The sequence below is a fragment of the Varanus komodoensis genome, unplaced genomic scaffold, assembly GCF_004798865.1.
Source record: "Varanus komodoensis strain SLA01 unplaced genomic scaffold, ASM479886v1 scaffold5, whole genome shotgun sequence".
NCBI lineage: Eukaryota > Metazoa > Chordata > Lepidosauria > Squamata > Varanidae > Varanus > Varanus komodoensis.
Window position 1 is genome coordinate 12,634,364 of NW_025336087.1, and position 27,053 is coordinate 12,661,416.

At 39.3% G+C, this 27,053-nt stretch overlaps 1 protein-coding gene across 3 annotated transcripts in view; it reads left to right on the top strand.

Moving 5' to 3' along the window:
- CERT1 (ceramide transporter 1) overlaps nt 1-27,053 on the top strand; it is an 85,783-nt gene that overhangs the window by 10,348 nt on the left and 48,382 nt on the right. For all 3 annotated transcript variants that reach the window (XM_044446422.1, XM_044446421.1, XM_044446423.1), the window contains exon 3: nt 17,620-17,736. In XM_044446422.1, coding sequence (XP_044302357.1) covers nt 17,620-17,736 — 117 coding nt within the window. The remainder of the gene's footprint in view (nt 1-17,619; nt 17,737-27,053) is intronic.

The window sequence follows — 27,053 nt, forward strand, 5'->3', positions numbered from 1 at the left end:
ATGTACTTTATACAAATGGTAGTTATGATAGCAGATGCAGTCTTTCATTTTCTGCTTTTTTTTTAAAGTCATTTTGAAAATAGCCAGTATAGTCAGATGCGTAGAAAGATTTTCTAAACTTGCTTGTTCTTCTTTTGAGCCCTTGACAGAGTTTGTATGATTGTGGGAAGGAAAAGAAACCATGGTGGCTTCATTTCCCCAAACTGCTTCTGGGGGTTGTGTGTCACCTCATTTTCATAATTGCCTGTGGCGGACACCAGTTGCAATGTTATCCAACCTTGGTTGGACTGGCTTCAAGATCACCCAAGAACCTTAGAATAAGCCATGGGTTTAGAAGCCACTCCCATCAGGCATCCTGCTGTGTTTGGATGAACAGCAACTTGTGCACAACACAAGTAATTACGGAAATGGGGCATACTGGCACATGCAGGCTGGGGAACAGAAATCATAATTGCTTTTTCTTCCCTGATTATGTGAAGTTGGGCAATGTTTCAAAAGAGGTTTGTGCTGGCTGCAAACTCCTTCTAAATTATCAAATAATGTAAATTATCTGACTAAATTTGTCATTTTCAAACTGTCTTAAAAACAATGGAAAACTAAAAGTAGCATAACTATTAAAATTTCTTTAGCACTAAAGTTCATCAAGTATCAGAAATGCTTAATGAACTCTGTCAAGATCTGCCATGGGTTCTTTTTCTTCCCAATCATGCAAACCCTGTCATTATAAACACTAAACTGTGAACAAATAAAGGTTTCTGATCTCCATTCCATGACCTGATTTTTAGGGGGGGTTTTGGGTGGGGGGAGATTATTTAGAGAACGCTTGGCAACTATTGTCATGCTGAAAGCTGAGAGGAAATGTAGGGGGAAGCAGTAAAATCTTTGTATAAACACATCACACATTGAATTGCGCTACTCATTGCAGCAAAGACATAGGTTTGCTTTCTCTGTAGAATTTTCCCATCCTACAAATTTTGTCTGGCAAATAATTGCTTTGAAGTTTTTAAAATAAAAATATAGACTAAACTTTTATTAATGAGTTAATAATCTCAGTTTACCATGTTCCAACTGAGAGTTTCTCAGTTGTCTCCCATCCTACAGTCAAGCAGTTCCTCCAGGGTACTCATAATGTAGCACCACTCATGAGACTGTCCATGCTCTGTTGGAGCTTCTCAGTTGTGTTAAAAGCAGGAAACAGGGAAGCATTCAAACCTACAGACCACAGACATTCAGTTGCTCTCTTTTTGGTCACTGTCACTGTGGGTCACTGCATTGTGAAACTCTGCCTTGAGAATGGACCCTCCTTATCTGATTTTTCCATAGGGACAAGGTTGTTGTTCAGCCAGACATTTCTATCCTACCTATGGTTGTGTCCAATTTTCACCTCAGCCAGGGCATTGTTCTGCCCACTTTTTTCTCTTCCCCCACTACACCACTGGAGACAGCCTTGTATACCTTTGTCAGTCATACACTCACATTTAATTAAGGAAGTTCAGAGTAATTTTGGAAGTCACCAAGGGTTTTCATTTGCTTTAGAAGATACCAACAAATCTCTGTCATTATGGGTCAGGCAAACAGTACTTCTGCCTTAAACACTCAGGATTACAATGCAAATGTCTTATGTACTCATTCTAGATGAGAAATAGCTATGCCAACAACATTTGCTCAAGGTGCCTTGCTGCCAGACCTGTGGCATGCAACTACATGGTCAAAACCCTGCACCTTCATTAGGCGCTCTCACTTGGTTGAGAAATTCTCTGTATTACTTCAATAAGGACACCAACTCACTTCTATTAAGTCAGCTGATTAGTCGCTCATATGTGTAATGCACAGAGATCATGAAGAAGACAGCTTACCTGTAACTATAGTATTTTGAGTTGCTGTCTGAGCTTTCACACAACCCAGCTGCTATCCCCACTTCAGTTGTCCAACGGAGAGAAGCTCAGGGAACCAAGGTTCCATTTAGATGCCAGAAAGTACTTCCTGACAGTTAGGACCCTGAGGGTATGGAATGGGCTTCCACGGGCCCCATTGGTGAGGGTGTTTAAGGATAGGCTAGACATGCACATGGTGGGCATGTCGCTAGAGGAACCGGCTGGAGCCAGGAGTTAGACTAGATGGCCTGGGAGGCCCCTTCTGACTCGCTCTGTATCTATGTTTCTATGTTTTTCCCAGGCTGCATAGAGAGCACTGGTGCCAATTCCAGTACTAACACTCTCTTGGTTCTGAGGCCCTGATTGACAGTCTCAGTGTGAACTGAAGGAATAGTCAAGTCTCAGCTGGCAATATGTGAGGGAAGATGGGTTCCCACTCTAAAGTTCTCAACTATGGAAGATTCCTGAATTGCACAGGCACGGAGCCCATATGTACAAATACACAGATGGCCACTTACTGAAGATAAGCAAGCTGTCTTTGTACAGTTAGGCAAACTCATATCAGTATTGTGATATATCTGGGGATATGGATAGCTGGATATCTGGAGGTGGCTTGTAGGTACCATATTTTTCCATCTATAAGATGCCGCCATGTATAGGACGCCCCCCCCACCCACTTTTCCTACTGATCTCTGAGCGAGCAAACTGCTGCCGCACCCACACTCGCCATTGCCCCCCCCCCCACATGGTTCTCCTCTTGGCCCCACTTGTATAAGTTGCCCCTCTATTTTTAGGTGAGTGTTTTTAAGAAAAAGTATCATCTTATACATGGAAAAATACAGTATTTATATTTCTACAGATGGATAGGAGACAGGAAAAGACTTGGCAGGCTATATGGTCCACAGTGGAGGAAACAAGATAGTCCAGATGGATTAAAAACAGAAGATGGAAACTAAAGTATAGGCAAGCAGATTACTCAAGATAATAAAACTAGTGAGTTAATTTACAGAGTAACATAGCACTGTATTCAAAGTTAGTAATAATCAGGGTTGTTAACAGCACTAGCACTAATGGTGTCTCACTAGCCTAAACCAATGCTTGCTCAATTTAAATATTAAGACACATAAATATCTGTTAAATACTATAGCACAATGGGTGAAAGTGGCAACTTGCCACCAAAATTGGGTGACAAGGTAGCAAAAAGCAGTGTTTTTTTCTTCAAAATGCAACTTGAAATTGTCACCTTTTTCAAGGTCAAAATGTCATGTTTTCCCATTGCAATGGTTACATTGTGCAAGCTTTGCTTGATGCTAGCACAGTATCATTGATGCTAGCACAGGAACAATACTGGATACTGCCAGTATACTGCCCATCATAGGTATATTTCACTTTATAAAGCCAGTGCAATGTATTGTATTTACACCATTTTGCCTGCAAGCTATCTCTAATTTAGCAGCTAGAGGAGGGGAAGGGTTTTTTGTTGGTGCTCTTAACGCATTTGGTGTCATAAATCTACAAATCGGGATTTACCTTCTGCCCACTAATGTTTTACAGGGGCCCTTTCTCAGTTGCTTTTCTTAGGGAAATTATGTATTTACATAGGAAGAGCCTTTTCTGTGGTGGTGCCATGACTTTGGAATGCCCAAATAACTATAATTTGCACTGCCATTGTAATCTTTTTTCAGGTTGGATCCTGATCGGCTAGACTAACTGCTATGATGAAAGTAGAATTCCCTGCCCTGTGTTTCCCATGGCAGCTACTCCCATACCTTGAACACAAAGGGCAATTTGCATGTTCTTGTTGTGGCATGTGCTGGCAGCTAGTTTGAATACAGTATTAAACCTCTAGTAGGGGGTTGTCATGGTTTACTGTATCAGGCAACTTATCTGGTAGAGTTTTTCTGAAGTTTAAACAACTCTCAAATAACCCTACCACAGAATGCAAGTTGAATTTTCAAACAAGCTGCCCAATTATGCAACAACCCACCATGACCTAAATAAGCCAGTGTGGGGTATGTTGATTTTGCAAACCCACCTGGGAGATTGTGCTGAATGGGCTGAGCTATGGTTGTGTCCGGGGAAGAGAGGATCCCAAAAACTGGGCAGGGGAACCTTCCTGTGAGTGGAGTACTTCTGCTCAAGAAAGGCCCTAACTCTGATGGAAAACAGATCCTGGATTAAACCATTTAGATTTACTATGTTATTTAAATGATAATGTTGTGGGTTTTTTCTGTTCTTTATAGTTTTTGCTGTCTCTTGCTTTTGTTGGACATTGAAAATGGGATTTTTTTCATATGGACTCTGTATATTTCTTGGCTCATGCATGTAAAATATGTAAATTAAAGTCATGCTAAGAAAAAAAAACTTGTCCAAGATGCTACAAAGGTGGTGCCCCAACTCCAAAATAAACCCACTCTTTAGAACCCTAATAAAGATTATTCTAGAGGGCAGCCCTTCATTTTGCAACTTGCTATTCTCCCAATTAACCAAAAGAATTAGAAAAATCATGAGAAGCAGGGAGTATGACAGGCACCAAGAGAGGTTGAAAGCTCTCAAGACATTGGCAGACTCTGAGACATTAGTGACCTCACTATAATAAAGCTCTGGACTGGAAATGTTCTTAGTTCATTTTAGAGCTTGGAAGAATGTGCAGGCTTTTTGAGAGCCCAAATGTAGCCTGCCACACAAATTATTTTGCTAGTAGACTTTTTGTAGGCAAAGAGGCTTACCTCTCACTTCATATCTCAAAAGTGATACCTTTAAAACCAAAAGTTTAGTCTCTTCTTTCATTCTAAGATATAATTAGATAAAATTCACTGTATATCCCATGTTGTGTATAGGGCATCCAAGCTAACTCAGTTTGAGCAGGAATCCATGTTTTTTACTGTCCCAGGCCAGTGAGCCAAGAACTGTGGTCACCTCTCTTTATCCTTGCTGGTTTGGGTGGCTTAGCTGAGGAATCTTTCTCTTTCCACCCTCTACAGTCTGTCTTGTTTTCTATGGAAATAGAATATGTGGAGGCTACGTATCAGGCTGGTGTATGCTCTGGGTGTCTTCACTGAGCAGCAGCCCATGAATACTATACCCTGCTTTTCCTTGTAGTCTTTTTCTATCTGGGCTTTACTTTGCCAAGTCACTCTAGCCAAGGAAGCCTTTGTCTACTTGCAGGTTTGATTGTGCATGATTGAGCATTCAAACTACTGCAATCCTTCCTCCCAGTCTAAGAAGGGACATAGATCACTGCCCAACTACCAGGATATCTCCCCATCACCATCAGCCCTTCTGGCTGCAAAGAAAGCTCAATCACCAGCAAACTGTTAGCAGCTTGGTGGGAGACTGATTCCACTGTTCTGTATACAGCTTTAGGACTTCATGTGACCTTGTAAATGAAATGTACAAACATTCTTGTGTTTTGAGTTCAGGTTTGTGGGGGTTGGGGGAGTATAAAACTAAATTATTACAAGCAATCTATCAGCTGCATACTCGCTAATGTAATGCAGCCAAAAATGGTTTTCTCTAGTAGAATATTATGACAATTTTACAGGTTCTTAATAGAGAGCATGCATATATAGATTTGTGACTGCTAAATATTACCTCATCAAGCTTTTGTTGCTCCCTACTGAATTCTTCCTGGTGCTGACTTTATCTTCTTTTTGGTGTCAATAATTTAAAATATACAAGGATATTCAAGGGCTTGATGGGGTTACCCACTCCAGGTGTTTTACAGGTCTTTTCTTCATATGTTTTACCTGTTTTAATTTCTTTTTAAATTTTAGGATTTTGCAGAAAAAGGTTTTATTGTATTGTTGATATGAACTGTTGTAAACTGACTAGAAATCTTCAGCTATTGGGTAGTATAGCGATGATTATGATAAATTTGTTGGAAAAGTCATTTGGTACCATTAAAATAGAAAAATTGAAGTGTAGCTTTTATATGCATAATAGTTTCAAGAAACTGCGCACCAGGAAATATACACTAGGAAAGGTGAGATGGGGGAAAGCACAAGAACTGTAATACTTAATATTTGCATGGCATTTTCAAGTGTCCCAAATGCTTTACATACATCATCTAGTTGTAAGGGTCTACAACAACTGTAAGATAAATCAGTATTATATCTCATGTTGCAGATGAGGTATTTGAGAATGGGAGGGTGGTTTGCTGAATGTCACCAGATAGTTCATGCAGAGACATGATTTGAACCAGGGACTTCCTCATTTATAGCTGTCAGATATTACACTTACCAAAATAAGTGGATGTGAGCCAAAGAGTACTTGGATTGCCTTTTGAAGATGCACAGGTAGCTTTTCAGCTTTTCCTTCCTGCCCATACTCATGGTATCCTCTAGAGCAGGGGTCCTCAAACTTTTCCAACGGGGGCCAGTTGAAAGGCGGTGGCAGGCACAGGCCAGTGAGGCAGGGGTGCCCGTGGGCGTGGGCCAGCAAGGTGGTGGCGGACACGTGTGTGGCGAGGCAGTGGCGGGCGCACGCATTGAGGCGGTGGCTTGCTCACGTGGAAATCTCCGAGCAAGTCCAAAACGACCTCCGAGCATGCAAGCCGCTGCCTTGCCACACGTGCCACGAGGCAGGTGGCGGCAGGTGCAGGGAGTCCAGAACCTCTGAGGCGGGCCGGATAAATGGGCATGGTGGGCTGGATACGGGCCATAGTTTGAGGACCCATGCTCTAGAGCAACATTCAACCAGGCCCAAAGGCTTGATGCTCGAAGAGAAAATGGTAGCCCCTGCTAGTTTGCACAGATGCATTCCTGGGTTCCTGGCCTGTGTATTTGAATGAAAAATGATTCTGCTAAGCAAACTAAAATATATAACAAGCATATGGAACATTGACAATGCAATAGTTTGCGTTGGACTTCACTGCAGGAGTATGTAGAGCATCAAGAGTGCAAAGATAAAGAATTAGCAAATTTAGGAATGCAGCTGTTTTTGCTCATCAGCATTTTACATGCAATAATGAGATTATAAAAGGGCTGTATTTATGAGCTGAAGGTAAATAATGCCATAATCTACTTGTATCTAAGCAGATTTATGTCTCTTGGAAGCATCAATATATGCTACCTTCCTTTCTATTGAAAGGAGGTAGAATGTAAAAATAAAACATAAATAATAAATACCACAAACAATCGATTGTAATAAACTAATGGCAGTGGAATGTTATCCCACCTCTGATTTCAAAGATCATAACTTTTTAAATCCTTTGAATTCTTTTTAAGGTTTTACATGTTTGAACGTTTGCATGTATCAAATGCTATCTGAGCTAATGCCATCTCCCCTTCAGTGTCCTCTAAATCTGCTCAAGATTTTGAGGGACTTTCTGAAATAGGTTTTGGGGACATGGTGTAGCTGCAGAGACAGCAATGCAAACTCCTTTTGTCTGAGTGGAAATCCATTTTCATTACATTTGATTTAGCCCATTGTTCCTGCTGTGTGTGTTGACTTTATCTATAGACCTAATAAAACCATTAGGAAAAATGAACATTCTAAAACTTGGGCATGGTTTTTAATTCAAAGAAGAGAGATTAAAGAAACTAGATGCAGTTAATAGGATTTTGCAGTGCATTCTGGTCCAATTCTAAAGATGGGAGATTTATGTGTTGTATTACATTTCAATGGTGGTACAGAAGAACTGATCTGGAAAATCATTCTAAATTGCTATGAAAGACAAAAGACTGGTCCAGCATTTCCTGATCTGGTGCCCTCCAGATGTGTCGGATCGCATTGTTGATCATTTCTAGCAGCATGGTCACTGGCTAAGAATTATGTATTATTTTACTTTATTTTTTTTATATTTCTAATCCACTTTGAAGCTAAAATTCTCTTGGGTAGATTGCAAATGTTTAAAAAACTAGAATGCCACGAAGCAGTTAGATATGTGTACTGTATTTTATATTTTTAAAATAATAGAATGCAATAAAATGTAAAACACTGAACAGCATAGGAATTAGTGAACCAGTTTATAACCTAAAGTAATGGTAGTTGCAGTCCAACATACCTGGAAGACACCAGGTCAGGCGATGCTAGCCTAGAAAATAAATGCAATTCCAGGCTGTGTTACTAGCCAGAATAGTTCTGGATGTGGAGATTCAAATAGCAAAACTATTTCTATTCATGAGCAGCCATGCCTTTCTAAGTTTACTCAGGAACATTGGAGCCATCCTGGAACTTAGCTGAAGGAGGAAAATTATACTGTTTTCTACTTTTTTTCTGTATGAAGCTGAAAAGGCCATTCTTCTCAGTCTGGTTTTATTGTTACCACTTTGGCTTCAAGTTTATAATTACTTTTCAATTTACTGGCTTGTCTTAAGTCTGACTAAGAATGCTAAACTTGAAAATAGCATGGAAGTTTTGAACCTTTTGTCCAAATTTTCAGCTCCTCATATAATAAATTAAGGCTTGCTGAAATGTGTATTAACTTGATTAAGACTAATACTCCGTAGTGGCAGAAGATTACCATTGTGCTTCCTTATGTGAGTGTTGGAATGCACATACCATGCAACAATATCTGAACACTTGTGAAAAAGCATGAAAAATAATTCTTTTAAAAATAATGAAAGCATTTGAGTTACTTCTGAAGTACTCAGCAATATTTTTTAAAGGGCGGTGAACAGATGATGGTCTTTCCTGAATGCCTGTTGGACATTGGAGGATGGGCTGGCACTGGGAAGATCACAAAGAGATTGCTTCTTTGCTACGTTTGCCAAGCAACTCTCGAGCCAATTCTGGTAGCCTGTGACAAAGTTTCTCTTTCAGATAATGCAACACAGCAAACCCTACACAGCTGTGAACATCCCTACAACAGCCCATAAGTTCATGAAAATTAATCCACTATGCATAGAATATGATAACAACAGCCTGTCATGGTTGGATCCCCATTATGGCTTTTCATTTCATACAAACTCAGTCATTCTATCCATAAAAAGCTTTGCTCAATCCAGCCCATTACTTTGAAATATTATTAGCAATTTTTAATTTTTTTGCAATACACAGGCTTTTTAATGCACTCTGCTGGTGTGGTGGGGGAACCACAAGAGCTTAATTTGACCTTGACCAGCCAAGAATTTATTGCAAATAAGAAAGATGGTACTATGTTTTTAGAAAAATCTGGTAAACCGATACAGAACCAAATGCATGTTCTTTAGACCTAAGGCATCTCTTCTCACTTTTAAATATATAATCATACTTTATTGAATATCCTTGAATAAAATCTCATTGTATCATAATCCTTTACTCTCCTAGTCTGGACTAATTTGTACCTTTTCTTTTTACTAATTAATGTGTAGACAACATTTTTATTGGCTTTTTTTTTTTTTTTTTTTGGAAAAATCTGTTACTTCTAAAGTTTCTAACTGCTAAACATGTTTCAAGGTTTTTAACTCTTTTTTACTGTATCAATAGTATACAGAATAGTAAAGTTAAACTACCGTGTGTGGAAGCCAATGAAATATCCTATGAAGAACAGCTATTATCATATCTGACTGTGAAGTAAAACTGTGAAGTAAAACTCACAGTCAAAAAACCTACCGTTTTTATTACTGACTCAGCAAGACATTAGTGATTAATCTCTGGCGGAATTCTTTCTCTATAGTATTGGTAAGCCTCCACACAAAGCTACCAACTTCTAAAGAATACAGTATCAGAAGTGTCAGGACAGCTGTGCAAAAAGCAGTGAATTGTGTGTCCCTTGGGTAGGATAAGCATTCAGCTGGAAAACCTGAACAAAAAAAAAACCTAGCAAGTAGTGATCCCTTAACCCTCTGGAATGAACATGAGTTTGTAGAAGGCTACAAGTAGAACAGAAAATCAACCTGTTCTCTACAGCTGACAAAAGATATTCTATCATTTGGACGGGCTAATTGGATGCAACTAATTATTTGTGAATACAGTGGTACATCTGCTCATGAACACCTAGGTTCATGACCAAATTGGATCACGAACAAAAATTTCATGAAAATTTTGACATGGGTCATGAACTCCGCATTGAGTGGCAACCAAGATTGCAGCTATCTCCCCACCCCACTGGTGGAGAAATGGCCACGATCGCAGTTGCGTTCATCATCATCATCATCATTATTATTATTATTATTATTATAACATTTCTATGCTGCCCCTTGCCGAAGCCTCGGGGCGGCTTACAACACAATAAAATACATTGAAATACAATAGAACATAATAAATTACCATTAAATACAAAAATACAAAAAATACAATGAGTTACAAACATAATAATATAAAATTAAAATTATCAGTATAAAATAAGTAAATAAAAATATAGGAGGAGAAAAGAGAAGGAAGAAGAAGTTGCCCTGGCCAGATCATATGTTTTAACAATTAAAATGATGTTTAAATAAAAAGGTCTTTACCTGGCGCCGAAAAACCAGTAACGACGGTGCCAGGCAGACCTCTTTGGGGAGTGAATTCCATAGATTGGGCGCCACCGCAGAGAAAGCCCTCCTCCGAGTACTTACTCTCCTAATTTCTTTCATGGAGGGTTCCCGGAGAAGGGACTCTCCTGCAGATCTCAAAGGGTGGTCGGGCATATACAGACGTAAGCTCTCGTTCAGGTAGCCAGGACCCAAGCCATTTAGGGCTTTACAGGTCATAACACCGTGAATTCGGCCCGGGCTTCAATGGGAAGCCAGTGAAGCTGACGGAGGACTGGAGTCATGTGAGCATAACACCCCGTCCCTGTCAGCAACCATGCGTGAACATGGGTGCGCTCCTGCAGGAAAGACAGGTGCAATCTTGGCCATCTCCCCTCCCCGAGTGCTGGGGGTGGGGGGGTGGCCGAGATCATGCCTGTCTCTCCCTCCCCCAGCGCACCCCATTCATGCTCATCTCTGCCTCTCCCAGTGCGCCCACGATCGTGCCCATTTCTCCCCCCTCCCAACATAGCGGGATGACAGGTGGAGGGGAGATGGTCACAATCTTTGTTGTTCTTTGTCACTTTGCTTCGCATTTTTCTGATTTAAAAAATGGTTACAGAATGGATTAACCTTATTTATATTGAACCTTATGGGGAAATTTAACATGGCTCATGACCAATTTGAGTCATGACCAGAGTCCTGGAATGGATTAAGTTCATGAGCCAAGGTATAAGCATGTTACTTTATAGTTAACTTCAAAATTGAGTCAGTGCCTCTACTCATCACAGCAACCCTATTCACATGATACAACATTGTGGGTAATTAGCATTGGCAGGTTGTTGGATCATCGGAACCCAGGTTACTCCCTACATGGTAGCTTATTTTGGGGCAACAATCCACCCTGACAATCTATGGCTTATTCTAGGAGTTGTTTGACCTATGATGGGTTGTCATGTCTAGAAATGTGTGAGGAATCCAGTTGGGGTGGGTGGGTGTCAGACTGTAGTTTGCTTTGCAGTGAAGCAGAGTCTGAGTTTCTGGCAGGTGCACCCAACATTCATGGAGTTCTTGCCAGGAATTAAGCCCTATGCACTGTGGAAGCAGCACCCCTCTCCTGCAAGAGGAGAAGCTGCCATTTGAGGGATGCAGCTGATCCCAAAGAAGGCTTATTGCAAGGGGCTTGCTAGAAAAGCAAGTATATTTCAGTTGTTAAAGGGAGTGGTGAAGTAGGTGATATACATGGAAATTGACCAGATGAGGCTGCATATCTGCACACTTACCAGAAAATGATTCCCTAACTGTGAATTGAAAACCACAGGTGAAGGAGAAAAAGTGACAAAAAAGGTGCCTCCAAAGGTGGCGAAATAAGACTTCTCCCGTGTCATGTGATCATGGTTTTGAATATTGAAACCATACTGTGATAGTATCTTTCTTCTTTCAACACTTGGAGAAGTTTTTCCAGCCACTGTTTTTGAGGCTGCTTTGTGTAGCAGTTGCTAATCCTTAAAAATTGCTTACTAGGCTTCCTTGATAGTTCTAAAACAAAGACACAAATCTGACAAGGTAACTTAATGGAATGGAGTACATAAGTGCCCATGAGGGGAGTGTGTTTAAGTATTGCTGGGGCTGGTATGCCATATGCTCCATCTTGTTCTGCCACCTGTGAAGGAATTTGAAAAATTCCTGGAAATATTTAGACCTTTTGGAGAAGGGACCAGGAAAATGTGCAAATTTGGTGGCTGGAGAGTAAGATGAAATATAAATTTAAAGTTAGGGAAGGAATTTCTGGGAAAATTTGTGTTTCTGCATTGACTGTTCCATTACTGCAGATGCAGATTTCCCTGTTAGTACCCAGCTGTTAAATTTGAAAATATTTTTGCAGAGTTTTTTAAAGATCCGTTAATGAACCACACTGAATAAGTGCTGCAATTATCTCCCATTTTTGAAGTAGCTGGAAAAGTGGAAGACACTAAGAATGGTCATTCAGCACTGAAAACTGAGAGTATCACATTCAGAAAGGGAAGATCTTGTGTTTCCCAATACGGTGAATCATGATTTAAATCACTAGTCACTAAGACTAGATTTAAACCATGGTTTTCTACATAATTTGCACATATGCCTGCCTTGCCCATAGGTAGAGGAACTTCATTAAAATATTCCCAAACTGGTTGTCCTTTATGGCCTGCTGCCATTATAGGCTTTCTCCTCCAGGGAAAGAATAATATGATAAACCTCAGGCTATATGCAAAAGGATCCAAAGCCTTGTGGAGTATTCTGCTCAAAAGGTTTCACTTTCATTGTTATCATTTGCCCCTCCTTCCTCACACTTGTCATATTGTGCGGATCTATTCCATTCCCAACCCTCTTCTTCTATTCATTGAATTTTTTGAAACTTAGCACTTAAGAGGTAATGGGTTGATTCTGCGGACATAGATTTGCAAGAGAACAATGGGATTAATGTCTTTTTCTCTGTATGTTTATTTTATAACATTTTTGCTGTGAAGAAGAGGTGTGTGGTCTTTGCAGACATAAATTCACAGTTTTGAGAACTGTATAAGCAAGCATCTGTGATAATATCTTCTAGATAGAAAAATTGCCCAATAATCTTACAGAAACCTCTAGAAGATCATGATATTATGAATGGATTGATGGAATTCGTTTACCAAAAAATGTAAACATTGCATGAATATACTGCTTCATGCTACATAATTAAAAAACATTTCTTATTTCCTTATGAGTAAACTTTGGGTTATACAGTATCTTAAATAGATAGCTATCTTTAGATAGATTTTTTCTCCAAAAGTATTTTATATTTTAAAATTCAATTTAAATAAAAATCCAATTTAAATGAAAACATATGACTTATCAATCATTTAAAAATTGATTTTTTTTTTTTTGTCCACACTGCTTCCCACCTTTGGGTACACTTTCATTGGCTGCTTTATTCCCTTTTCAATTTACAGCTAGGGAACCACTCCCTGACAACTTATGTGCAGATATGTTTATATGAACTCACATTTCAATCTGTTCTTACTCTATTGCATGATTCCCTTTCACAAGAGACAAAGAAATTGACTAGGCAAGACTTCTCATTTCTGGCAGACATAAACATGCTCCTGCACAATTGTGAAAGATTACCTACATTAATGTAAAAATACACAATTGTACAGTTTTCTGGGGCTTAAAAAATTAAAAAATATCCCCCCAATTACACTTTTTGGAAGCCCCAGTTTAAAAGAAGGAAAAGGTAGTGTATAAAAAAGTGTAGCAACTGGATCAGGAAGGGTGACACAAGGTGGGCTTACTATAAATGACATTGGGATACTGGCCAGAGAACCAAGAGAGTAGGAAGGGAAGAACCAACCACAAAGCACGCAACCCCCTGTTGGGTGCACTATGAATTGTTCTGTGAACCACCCATCGTGGGTAGTATACTTGCAGCATGGTTTAGCATGTTGTGAGAATACAGCCTTTGGTTCTGATCCAGGCCCAGTCATGCTTAGACTTATGGAATTTAAGTTAGTGATGATACTGTGAGAGAAATCTGGTGTGGCTTTTTGTGCTGATGGTCTATCTCTCAGTCTTGCTGTTCAGTTAAAAGGAGTTGTGTTTTGACTAGTTCTGGTTCCATGCATGTTCTGTTGTATTATACGCCTTGATCTCAGGGAATGCACATACAGATTTGTATCTATACTAGTGGTTCATGGGGTGCAGTCAATAATTGACTCCATATCCTGAGTCACCATTTTGTATCCAACTCTTGTTAGTAGCCCACAACATGCTGGCAGAAAGGAAAATTGATCCAACAAGCCTGATTTACATACTCTGGCTTTAGGAAATATACACTGTTCTGCAGAAATACACTCAGCTCTTTTGACTTTTCCACTTTGTGCAATGTTACAACCTGGTATTGAAGTGGATTTAATTGACATTGTTACCAAGATACTCAACATTGTGAAGGTGCAAAATATTTGTATTGTGGCACAGGAGCTAATAAACAAAAACAAACTGGTTGGTGTGACACAAGTGGCTGCAATTATGGCTGTAAATCTTCTTGGGTAAGCCTCAGCTTTGCACCTCTGGATCCTACAATATTTGCCCATTCTTCCTGGTAAAACTGTTCCATCTCTGTCAGCTTGGATATACACATTTGATGAACAAAACTGTCAAGTCTTGTTACAGATTCTCTATTAGATTGAGCTCTGAACTTCAGTTGGGTCATTCTAACAGATTCAGGTTCTTGTTTTTAAAGCACCCCAATGTTACTTGGGCTGTGTATTGTAGGGTCACTGTTCTGCTGGAAGGTGACTGCTCCCCAGTTCCAGATCCCTTGTAGATTGAATTTTTTTTTCTTCTAGAATTACCCTGTATTTGGCTTCTTCCATCTTGCCCTCAATCCTGACCAATTTCTCAGTCCCTAGCAAGGAAAAGTGTCCCCACAACATGATGTTGCTGCTACCTGCCTCTCTGTGGAGATGGTATTCTTAGATAAAGAGTCCTTTTGGCTTTGTGCCACACATAACATTTTGCAGATAGAACAGAAAGTTCAATTTTGGCTTAAACAGACCAAAAAGCCTTCATCCACATGTTTGCTATACCTTCCACAAGCCATTTTGCAAACCTGAAATGGGTTTTGATGGTGGGTTTGTATCTTGCTACTCTTCTGTTAAGTCCAGATTTGTGGAACATCCAGGTGATAGTTGTCCCATGAATGGTTTCTTCCATCTCAGCTGCAGATCAGCATCTTCAAAGTTGCCATTGTTCTCTTGCTTCCTTTTCTCAGTAATACCCTCCTTACCTGGTCACTGAGTTTCTCTGGATGGCCCTGTCTAGAGAAAGTTTCAGCTGAGCCATATTATTTCTATTTCGTAATCATGGATTTAACAGTGTTCTGGGGAACGTTCATAGTTTGAAAAACCGACTTCAGTGCATAACCTTATTCTGGAGTTGTTTTGCTATCTTCTTGGTCTTTGTGATGCTGCTTATTCAGATATGCTTTCCAGCAAACTCTGGGGCCTTCCAGAAACAGATGTATTAAATCTGAAATCATGTCACTCTGGAATTGTGCATAGGTGGACTTCATTCAGCTATTTATTGTACTGTGGGTCTTCTGGAGGCAGTGAGTTACACCAGAGCTTATTTAGGCATATTACAGCAAAAGGAGTGAATACTTATGCAGCTGGAAAGTGCCAGTTTCTTCTTCTTTTTATTACCTTTTGCACCACAGTAAAAATATTGCACATTCATGGTGTTAAGTATATTATGCACATCAAATGGTAGCAATACCTATTCAGTGCATTTCAGTTCTAAGTTGTAGCACAAATGTGGAAGAGCTAAATGCTTATATGGAAGATTTATCAATCTTATTCCTTTATCTTAAAGGAATTATTTAAATTGATCTTTGTCTTGCTTATTTAAATCATTGATTCAAATAGCCACTCCAATGTTGTTGGTGAAATTTCTTAATATGAACTATGCAGGTGGTTGAGGGGGACTGAAATGTGAGTTTATTTTCTGCTCTTTGATCAATTAAGATCAATATACTTCTGTTTTCTACTATCTTCTGCTGCATTGAAATACTTTCCATTTAGTTGTGATATTGTATGCTAATGCTCTCTCTGCAATTTGGATTAATTTTTGCTAGTGTTCTCCTAGCACTTTGGATTAATTAGGGAATAGTTTATGTGCATTTTACCAACATATAATTGCTTTTATTTATAAAGTGTATTCTTATCTTTGGGGAAATGTTTTGCTAGCTTGTTTCTGTCAGTATATATATTGTATTCTGCAGACATTATGTTATGTTATACAGTATTTATGACTATTTTATTGTATCAGCCGTGTGTGCTAGCTACAAGTTACAAACACATGGAGAACTGGATGGAAATTATTTAAATTTTTTCCTTAAGGTAGAGGAGTGATAGAAGTCTCTTTGTTACATGGTATAGAAGAGTTGTATAATTTATTTATTTATTCATTCATTCATTAAATCCATCTCTTCTATAGTACTTAAGAAATATAATTTTATACTGAGGGCCAGAGCGATTATATATGAAATGTTCTGTTTTGTTATAACTTTTGTTACTTTTACTTGTTTACCAGTTCCTTACGTGCACTGTAGAAACATAGCAAGTCAGAAGGGGTCTCCCAGGTCATCTAGTCTGACCTGCTACCTCCAGCCGGCTCTGCTCATGACAGGCCTACTATGTTCATGTCCAGCCTATCCTTGAATACCCTCACCAATGGGGCTTCAACCACCTCCTATGGAAGCTCCTTCCATACCCTAGGAGTCCTAACCATCAGGAAGTACTTCCTGGCATCTAATTTGAACCTTGGTTCCTTGAGCTTTGCTCCATTGAAATGTGTCCTGCCCTCCTCTACAGGGCAAAACAGGCCTCAACCCACCTCTGCTTGACATCCCGTCACTGTATTTTGTTTTCTATCTGCTTTTGTCTGCTTTGGGGAGTTGCTTCTTAGTCAAAAGAAACAAAAGCTATAACAGAACAGAACATTTCATATATAATCCCTCTGGCCCTCATATTTATTGGTTGGCCAGTTTCTTATGTGCTCTGTACATTAACTGCATTTTGTTCTCTGTATTTTTATCTGCTTTGGGGAGTTGTTTCTTAGTCAAAATATAAATGTTTTAATAAACAAATGGTCCTTGTTGTTTTAGGGAGAGATCAAGATTAAATATTTACAGCTTCTGCCGTGGATCATTCTTTTATTTTATATATTTTTTATTATTCTTAAAGAAGTAAGGAGCATGCCAGCAGCAGCCTGCTTCTTTGCTCTCATTCATGCCTCATTCATTCATGCTGTTATTATTATAATTTATTTAGTACAGTCACAGACCAAGAAAATAATTTGCTGTTAGATTTCTTGCCTTGATTTGAGATGGTCACCAGTATCTGTTCAGTATTTCCTACATATGAGTTCCCCTCCCTTCTGCTCAGTAGCATAGATTGCATGATTTAAAATAAGAAGGACTGATCATGGAGGGCTAATATCTCAGAGCGTATTCCCAACCTTACTCTTTTCAGGGTTTTCTTAAAGTAGTAGGTGATGGTAAATGCCACTGTCTGAGAGCCACTGTCAGTCAAAGTAAGCAGTAATGCCTGTCAAAGAAAATAAGTAGATGAAATTTAAATTCATTAATATGATTTGTGCCTAATGAATTATCTGGAAACATCTAAGGACACAACTTAATTGATAGGACACAAGCATGAACTTGATTGACCACCAAAAGCCCCATGGAGGATATAAGAAGTGTCTCTTTTTAAAAAACTAACTGGAATTGAACTGCTTTGAAATTTGTAAAGGTTTATTGCCTTCATTTTTAAGTCTTCCTTTTTTTCATTCCACAGCCCCATGATTTTGATGAATGCAGATTTGATATTAGTGTAAATGATAGTGTTTGGTACCTACGGGCTCAAGATCCTGATCACAGACAACAATGGATAGATGCAATTGAACAGCACAAGGTACAGCTTTTGTTATTTAGCAATTAATAATAGCTCACGGTTAGGGATAATCCTCAGTGGTACTAGGATAAGTAGAGTCTTGCAGTGGTCATAAAAATGTCAATTTTAAAAGGTACAATTGTGTTGGTCTTATGATGATGACTGAATGTTGTATCAACATTTTCTTTAAAGAAAAACAAACTGATTTAGGTTTTGGTTTCACTTTCTTCTTTTATCATGATTAAGGGCAAAGCAAAGATTTAGAAACAAAATTAGCAATGTTCTAACATTTAATCTGATTTGGATGTAAAAGACTCATCAGATGCTGGTATGACAGTGTAAAAGAACAACAGTGTAAAATGCTGTTACAAGGTTACAGAAGGAACTGTCCTTTCATTAAACATCTTCATGTCTCTCATCTGGCTAAGGGTTGATAAAAAATAAATAAGATAAACCTCCTGTGGATGAACATCTTCCATCTATCTCTTACAATTTGCAATAAATATATAAAACTTGTATAAGAAACAAAATGTAATTCTCAAAAGTGTCAACATTTCAGTAGAACCCAACACATAAATTGAAAAATTACTCTTTTACTTTAGTGATAATCTGTTTTTATATTCAGATTGCCCCCAAAGAAGGAAAATAATTTTCCAAAGCACATGACCTTCTAATAAAGTTTAGCATAGTCTGATAACTTATCTTTCTGTTGTGTTAGTGCTCCATGTAAAGCCTTCCTTTTTTAAAATTCTGCCTGGAAAATTGCACCTGTGTAAAATGCAGGTCATGAAATAAGGTTTTACAGCTGATCTGAGGGAATGGGGAGAAATATATGGGAGGCTCTCCCTTAAGTATGGGAGGCTCTCCCTAAGATTTTCCCTTAGGTACGCTGGTCCTAGAACATTAGGCCTTCAAAGATAAAAGAAGCTCTTTGGCTTGTGCCTAGAAGAAAAGGGACATTGCATACAAACAAACCAAGACCATGATGTTATGCCCTCTGTATCCTGTTTGTAAGATGTGGGAACTTGAAGATGTTTCTAAAGTTGTTGCAAAGGTAGGGCAATAAAGTGAAGGACATTACATTAGTCTAACAAAAAAAGGTTGGCCAAGTCAAATCTTTATTTAATAGACTCATAATAAAAAGTGGTGTGGCTCCCTGCAGAGAGAGGTTTGGGCTGAGAGTAATGAACTACAAACCAACTTGAGTAGATATTAATCCTAGCAAGGATGGATTAGTCCATTTTCCTAAAGGCCTATAGGAACCTTTTGAAACCCAGTCAGAACAAAATTCCACAACTTTTTCATAGTAGCCACAAAATCCTTCTTCCTTGTGCACTACAGCTTGATTCCTTTCACAAGTGCTCCTTCTAATAACCTAGTTCCATGTGGTTTAAGGCATTAAAATTACTAGTAGTGTTTTAAATTGGGTCCAGAATTGCACTGACTGCCAGTAAAACTCATAAAGTATAGGTATCACATGTGCTGACTACCTGGCACTAACCAGTGCTATGGTGGCCACACTTCATACAAGTTCAAGTTGTCAAGACTTCAACACCACAAAGAGTGCATTACAATAACACTGCCCAGATATTAAGTCATTAGTAAGTTAGGAAGGGTCTGTCCTCTCCAGATGCTGTTGTTGTACCAGCCTAAAATGGAAATAAGCACTCCTGGGTGCCACTGCCACCTAAGCTTCCTTTGTTGAAATTGAGCTCAGGAAAACTGACAAATTATAAATTTGATCCTTCTTGGCAAGTGGGACCCAGTCTAAAACAGGAGCAATCAGTTTTCCTACCCTCAGTACCTCCGTTTACCATGGTATAAACTTCAGCTAGTTTGCCCTCATCCAACCTCAAATCACCTTCAACATTCTCCCTGGGATGAGTAGACAGGAAAGTGATTTGAAATGAAGTAAAATAACAAAATATGGCCAGTCTACCTGAAAATTAGATACAGAGCCATTTGTTTTGAACTTTTTTACCCTTGCACATTTTTCTTGTGCTACTTCTGCAAAAAGCAAACATTTGAAATTAGAAGAATGTAGCTATACTATACAATGACATAATCAAAAGAAACATACAAATGAGATTATTTTTGTTTAATTTTACATTTCTGTCTTATATCTCAGGCAGTTCTTAATTGCTAAGGTGACTGATTTTTGCAAGTAGATTTTTTATGAACAGCAGGTGGGGTGGAAGTGCTGTAGCATATATGTGTGCTGAAGAGCACCACTGCCCAGTGCTCACATCAAGACGCTTTTGAGGCTTAGTTGTCTCTAAAGCAATTAGGAATGTGGCATGTATATATGCTGTTTAAAAGGGAAAAAGTAAAAACTAACAAATCCCAGGCATACACAAGGCTTCAGTAGGCCCAAAGGAGCTGTTTTGGATCCTGCTTGGATGCTGACCATTGTTGTAGGCTCTTCTGTTCCAGTGACCGGTAGTATTCAGCAATAAATGGCAGTGTTGCTGGTGCATGAATAAAAAGCAATTTTATAACTACCTTTTAAAATGATATCATGAGCAAGTGTCATTAGTGCTGACCTAGCTGGATTTGAAATATAAACTGTAATCTACAGGGACAACTCGAAACACTTCTATCAGTCAACAGGCACTTCTGGGAGATATATCATCTACCAGACACTAGAGTGTGTGGATGGGTCATATTTCCATCTCCAGTGCTCTTTTACAATATTGTCCTGGGTGATGAAGGGTTTGTTACATCTGCCCCCGAAAGGGAATTGGTTGGTTCCTTAATGGCTTGCTGTTACAAATTAGTAAGTCACTTTGAAGGTAATTGCCCTTCTCCAGCATGACTGAGATGCTGTGGTTAGTGTAGTTCCCATGACTGCAATGTCCAGAGGTACTGTCTAGTGAAGTTGTGTTGGATAAGTTACAGTTGTTGAAGCCCAAGGATGAAGGCGATATTCATGGATGAATTTAACCAGCTCCTAGTTTGCTTGATTCTTGGCTGTTTCAGCTGATAAAGAGGAGATGGTCGGTTGGGTCCAAGTAGTTATAAATTGCTCTTTGAGAGGAGGAGCATTATCAGCCTCTCTGAAAGACAGAAATCACTGGATCCTTGAAGTAGATTCACTGGACCCACTATAGACCAGTTGGATGAAATTTATCTAGACCCATTTCAATCTGAATTGAGGCCCAGTTTTGGGACAGAAACTGCCTTGTTATCCCTGTGGGATGATCTTTGCTGAGAGACAGAATGCATGCAATGTTACTATTAACAGTAGGGTCCTTCTGGCTCAGCAGTTTGAGTTAGGGGCACTGTTTGACTGTTGCATTGCTATTTGGATGGCCTTTTCCAGGTGACAGAATCAATACATTGTTCCCCTGTAGTTATATTATGGAGCTCTGCAGAGCTTTATTTCATCTTTATGCTATTTTACAAGAAGCCTTTGAGGAAGGCAATCCAGGTAAGTGGGCTGAGGTGTCATCATATCCTGATGTCACCTAATTTTACCTATCTATCTGAAGCGAGGCGCTGGATGTCCTGAATGTAATAGCAGTATTCCCTGCTGTGTAAAACTTGTGGAAAGTGCTATTTAGTCACAGAAGCAAAACTGAATGTCACAACATTGTCTAAAGCACCTGGAAACAACCATGAGTATGGAATGAAAACTGTACAATAAATGCTTTGCATGGAAAAAATAAATGTTTAATTGGTTAGTTGATATGATTTAACTGACCAAAACGTTGCCATGTTAATCCAGCAAATTTTAAAGTAGTGCTTATTTTTAATGTAAACACTTTTAAAAAAAAAACCAGCCCTTGGCAAACCAATTCTAGAACAGGCATTCCCTCCAGTTTAACAGAGATGGCAGAATGCTTCTTATAAAATGTTTTCCCCACTCTAAAACAGAAATACAGTAGTTCCTCGGTTGCTGTTGGAGTACAGGGCACAAGACTGAATGAAGACCAATAAACTGCATTCACCCTGTTCAAAGCAAAGTTGTACTCTTCCCCCGAAGAGCAAGTGTACAATTTGAGGTGCTCTTGGATGTATCACTGTCACAAGGCACCGAGGGCCTCAATGTTTAGCAGTCTCTTTTGTCTGCTTAGGCTGCTTTACCAGTTGCAATCCTATTTGGACAAACATAGCCTCACAATGGGGATCTTCCCAGTTGGGTTATTGTGCTGTGTTGTATTGTGGGATACATTTGAAAATAGTTCTGAAACTTCAGTTAGTCCAAAATAGAGTTGTGACACTAGTAACTGGAATTGGTCAATACAACCAGATGTCAGCTGCAATGGCTTCTAGTCTTCTAGTCCAGGGCAATTCAGAGTGTTGGTGTTAACCTTTATGTCCTAAAAGGCATGAGGTAAGAGCACCTTAAATTCCTATGTGCACCTGCCAGGATCCATGGGTCATCTTCAGAAGTTCTCCTCTGGGTGCCCTTACCAAAGGGAGTTAGGCCAATGGCTATAAGAAAGAGGATCTTCTCAGTTACGGTATCCTGTTTATGGAACGCTCTCCCCAAAGAGGCCTGCTTGGTGCCCACACCGTTAATTTTTCAGCTCCAACTGGAAGACATTCCATTTCTTCTAGGCATTCTAGATTCTAGAAGTTGTAGTTTAGAGTTGTCCATAGAGTGATGACAAAGCTACGTTATATATTCTTTATTGTATTTCTGAACTTATTGAGGGAGGGGTTAAATAATTGTGTACTGCTCTTTTATATATCATGTAATCTGCCCAGCATGGGCTAGGAATATAATCAGTTTAGTTGTTCAGTAGGTTGGCTCCTTGGTGGAAAATTTTAATGTAATTATTGCTGTAGAGATGGGGCTGTGCCGCAACACTTCATGCTACAGGAAGGTTTACCTGCAAAATGTCACAGCCAGCCTTATATATCATATTATGCAACACATAGCTTACTGTGAAACTGTTGGGCCTGAAAAATGGTGGGACTAGCAGTTGAACACATCTAAGGGCATCATATTGGGGAAGGGTACTGTAGAAAGCAGCTGAAATGAGCAAGTCAGGACTAGAGTTCTGTGAGGGGGCTACTGCATGATTTCTCCGTATGGTTGGCATAGCCGCCTGATGAGATTGCATTACTGTAGAGCCAGTATGCATATGAACTAGTTACATTATTTTCCCCATAAAATAGGCACCTGTTTTGTAAGTTAATCTGAACTTGGCTGTACAGCTGGCAGTGAACAGCCATTTCCAGGAACAAAGCAGATTGAAATGGTTTTCTGATTACCAAAGCAGAAATACCTGCTGGGCAGTGTACCTGTGTACATTCCTATTATTTATTTATTTATCAATTTATATCCTGCCTTTTTCCTAGAAAGGGCTCAAGGCAGCTTACATCATTCTCCTCCTTCATCTTATCTTATGACTGCAGGCTGAACATGAGTCAGCAGTGTGATGCGGTGGTCAAGAGGGTGAATGCCACCCTTGGTTGCATAGCCAGAAGTGTGGCTTCTAGATCAAGAAAGGTATTACTACCACTCTACGACTCTGGTGCGCCCACAACTGGAGTATTGTGCTCAGTTTTGAGCCCCTCATTACAGAAAGGATATAGCCAGGTTAGAGTCAGTGCAGAATAGGGCCACAAGGTTGGTGGCTGGCTTGCAGGGGATGGGGTATGAGGCGAGACTGAGGGAACTGGGTCTCTTCAGCCTGGAGGAGACTCAGAGGGGATATGCTGGCGACATACAGGTATGTGAGGGGATGTCACATGGAGATGGGTAGAGACCTGTTCTCCCCTGCAGAGGAAGGCAGGACGCGCTCCAATGGAGCAAAGCTCAGGGAGCCAAGGTTCCATTTAGAGGCCAGGAAGCACTTCCTGACAGTCAGGACCCTGAGGGTGTGGAATGGGCTTCCACGAGAGGTCGTTGAGGCCCCATCAGTGCGGGTGTTCAAAGATAGGCTGGACATGCACATGGTGGGCATGTCGTGAGCGGAGCCGGCTGGTGCCGGAGGTCAGACTAGATGGCCCGGGAGGTCCCTTCTGACTTGCTCTGTTTCTATGTTTCTATATATCCCCACAACAACAATCCTGTGAGGTAGGTTGGGCTGAGAGTCTTTGACTGGCCCAAAGTCACCCAGTTGGCTCCATGACTGAGTGGGGACTAGAACCCAGATCGCCTGAGTCCCAGTCCCATGCTCTTAACCACTACACCGCACTGGCTCTCCAGTTATAAATTATAAAGTTTGTCACATGGCTCCATATCAGGAATTGTTTCCTGATTTGAAGAGCCACAGAAAAAATAATAGAATTCAGATTATGGCTTTCTGTTTCTGTTCTGCTGGTTTGTTTGCAGCCCCTGGCTACTAGAAAGGCACTGTATCCACCCATTCTTGCCAGTTAATAGATAATTGTGCCCTCTTTTATTTGTCTATATTGTCAAAAAGAGTTATGAGGTGGGGAATAATTGGGCTAGTGCTTCACTACAAGTGTTTGCCCTTTGCTAAGTTTTTAAGAGACATAGCAGGATCAGAAAATACTAGCTAAAATATTTTTTTAGTTTATTTATTTATTTAGGGAACTTCTATGCCACCCCATTTGCCAAAGCCTCGGGGCAGCTCACAATCATAAATAAATAACAAAATATAAAACAATATAATTTAACAGTATAAATTAAGTCGCCCTGGCCAAAGAATAAAATAAATAAATAATATTAACAATTAAAATAACGTTTGAATAAAAAGTCTTCGCCTGGTGCTGAAAAACGACGGCGCCAGGCGGACCTCTCTAGTTGGCCCCCATAGTTGTGTTCGTGATCATGCTTCCTGTAGGGTAAGGCACATGTTGCATGTAAACACCAGTTTTCATTCACCTTTTTGTTTTTGTTTTTTAAATATGAATCTTATTTTGAGGTGTAAAATTTAATACAGCGAGAAGGCTAGATGTTGTCCACCATATAAAATTCCCTTCCCCCAGCTTTAATTTTTTTCTCTCAAATGGATGTTTTGAACCCCTTTGGGGGAAAAGGCATTGGGTAGATGGTTTGCACAAGAGAGGTGGTTAAGTCTTTTCCTCCACCCTTCACCCACAGTGCATCTCTGTTTTTGTCTGTTTTTTTCTTATTTTTTTCTCTTAAAAAATCTGCATTGACATCCCAAAACTGTTCTTAGAATATTTAACCCTATAACTAGAATGGCTATGCAAATTAAACATGTTGTTTTATTTATTGGTTCTTAAGGCTCCCATAGCTTTGAGTGCATCAGTAAAACATTTGGTATGGAAAACATTTTCTTACCATACATAGGACAAAAAACTGGAGAGCATAGATAGCCATGACATATCTCTAGGGTCCAGAACAGCTTTCCTGCATGCATATCCATAGGGTTTTTTTGGGGGGGTGGGGTGGAAACCTTCTTTTAACATACAAAATCTGATATTTTCATGACTTGTATGGGTGTGGTTGTAAAATCCAAAATGATATAGAACCCTGACTATATTATATTTTATTTATTGCATATCCCGCCTTTTCACTGAAGAAGTCAAAGCAGCATTCATGATTCTTCCCATCCTTATTTTATCATAACAGGTACATTTTTCTGAAAAAGTTACCTGCCCAAGGTGACCCAGCAAGCCTTATTGCTCAGTAGAGATATGAAGCTAGGGCTCCCCAGCTTTTTTTTTTGTTTTTTTTAAGTAAGCATGTCATTTCTAGACACACAAGAAATGAATTAGCCATTGTTTAGCAATAGTGTCATTTGCCTCTTAAGAAAAAAAAAGTGTATCTTAAACCCTCAAGTCCATCTTTTATGTAGGTTTTTTCCTTACATAGCTAGCCTCTGAAATCTTTAAAGATAAAATATTATCTTGTCTCTGTTGTGATTTTCAAGATGTTGTAAGTCCTTTGTAAGAAAAAGGCAGGATATAAATCGGAAAATAAATAAATAATAAAAAAAGATTTTAGTTAAGCAACCTGAAATGGTGCAGAATTTGCACCAGACATTTTAAAACGTCTAATTGTTTAAAATTAGACTGACTTGATAGTATTTTAAATGCAGAATAACTGGAATGTAATGGAAGGAGGATAAAGGTTACTGTTGGACTTTGACCAATAGTAACCCCAAGCAGTACTTCATGCTCTTCTTATTGCTGCCATCTAGTGGCAGCTATTTTTGTTGCATGTAATTATTTAAAGTACATTATGAGAGAGGTCTTTTAGCTACTTTCTCTGCACAGTAACTAATTTTTTATGTCTCTAGAATGCCCCCCCCCACACACACACACACGCTTTTCAAACAGTTGAAATTTTTCCTCATAGAGAAGTCATGGAAGTCTCCTGAACATGAAGGAAGGTGGATCAGAGGGATTATCAAAATAAATGCTGAATGCTGAAAAGGCAGGAGGCTAGCCAGGAACCAAAGTGTAATAGTCAAGTTGTAAGAGAGACAGTAGGACAATATAAAAAAGCAGCATGTAGATACAAGGTGGAATAGTCTTTGTGTTTCAATAAAGCTACCATCAATAGAATCAGAAGTTTGTACTCTGCCTTACCATCCCTGACCAATTTACTGCCATAGATACTTGTCTCTTGTTTTTTTCTGGTTCCTGTAATTCTGCTTTTACTGGTCAGATTGCTGTTCCACTTTCTCTCTTCACTGTTCTCCACTGTGCATAGTGACCATTGTTATGCTAACACCAAGCTGTATATCTCAAAGTCAAATCCCCCTGTTGGTCTGTGACTAGCTTTTCCACCTTGACTGCCCAAAGCTTGTCTAAATATATCTTGTTCTTTTTTACAACTCTGTTCTTTTTCCTTGGCTGCAGCCAGTGCATTCAACTTCTTCACTCCAGAATTTGTGTATCTCTTCCTTCAAATGCTTCCTCAAAGCCCATTTTTTGGCTAAGACTTTTGGTTGAGCCTCTTTATCCTCAGTTTTTATAATCAAGTTCTAAGTACACCTAGTCTCCGGATTAAGAACAAGTTCCTTTCCTAAGATTGTCTTTAAGTCAAATTTGTATGTAAGTAGGATCATGAATATAAAAAGCATATCAAGCACTTAAGAAACATTTTCATATACACTAAAACATCTTAAACACAATACAGTATTTTAATAATGATAATATAGTAGTAATAAGTAACTACAGGTACTGTGGAGAGAGAGAGAATCCAAGTGTTGAATCGCCAAAGCCTAATGCTATCACACTTTTCTCTCATCGCTTTATTATTTCCACTTTAGTTTTGATTGTTTTTCTTTTCTTTTATAAATCACTTGCACTTGTATTGAATTTATGCTTTGGAAGCATGGTTGCAAGCCAAATACAGTACAAACTTACAAAAGGCAACACTAACACTAACGTGATCTGAAACACGTTGTCTCAGATGTGCTAGTTTTTCATGAGTGTGGAAG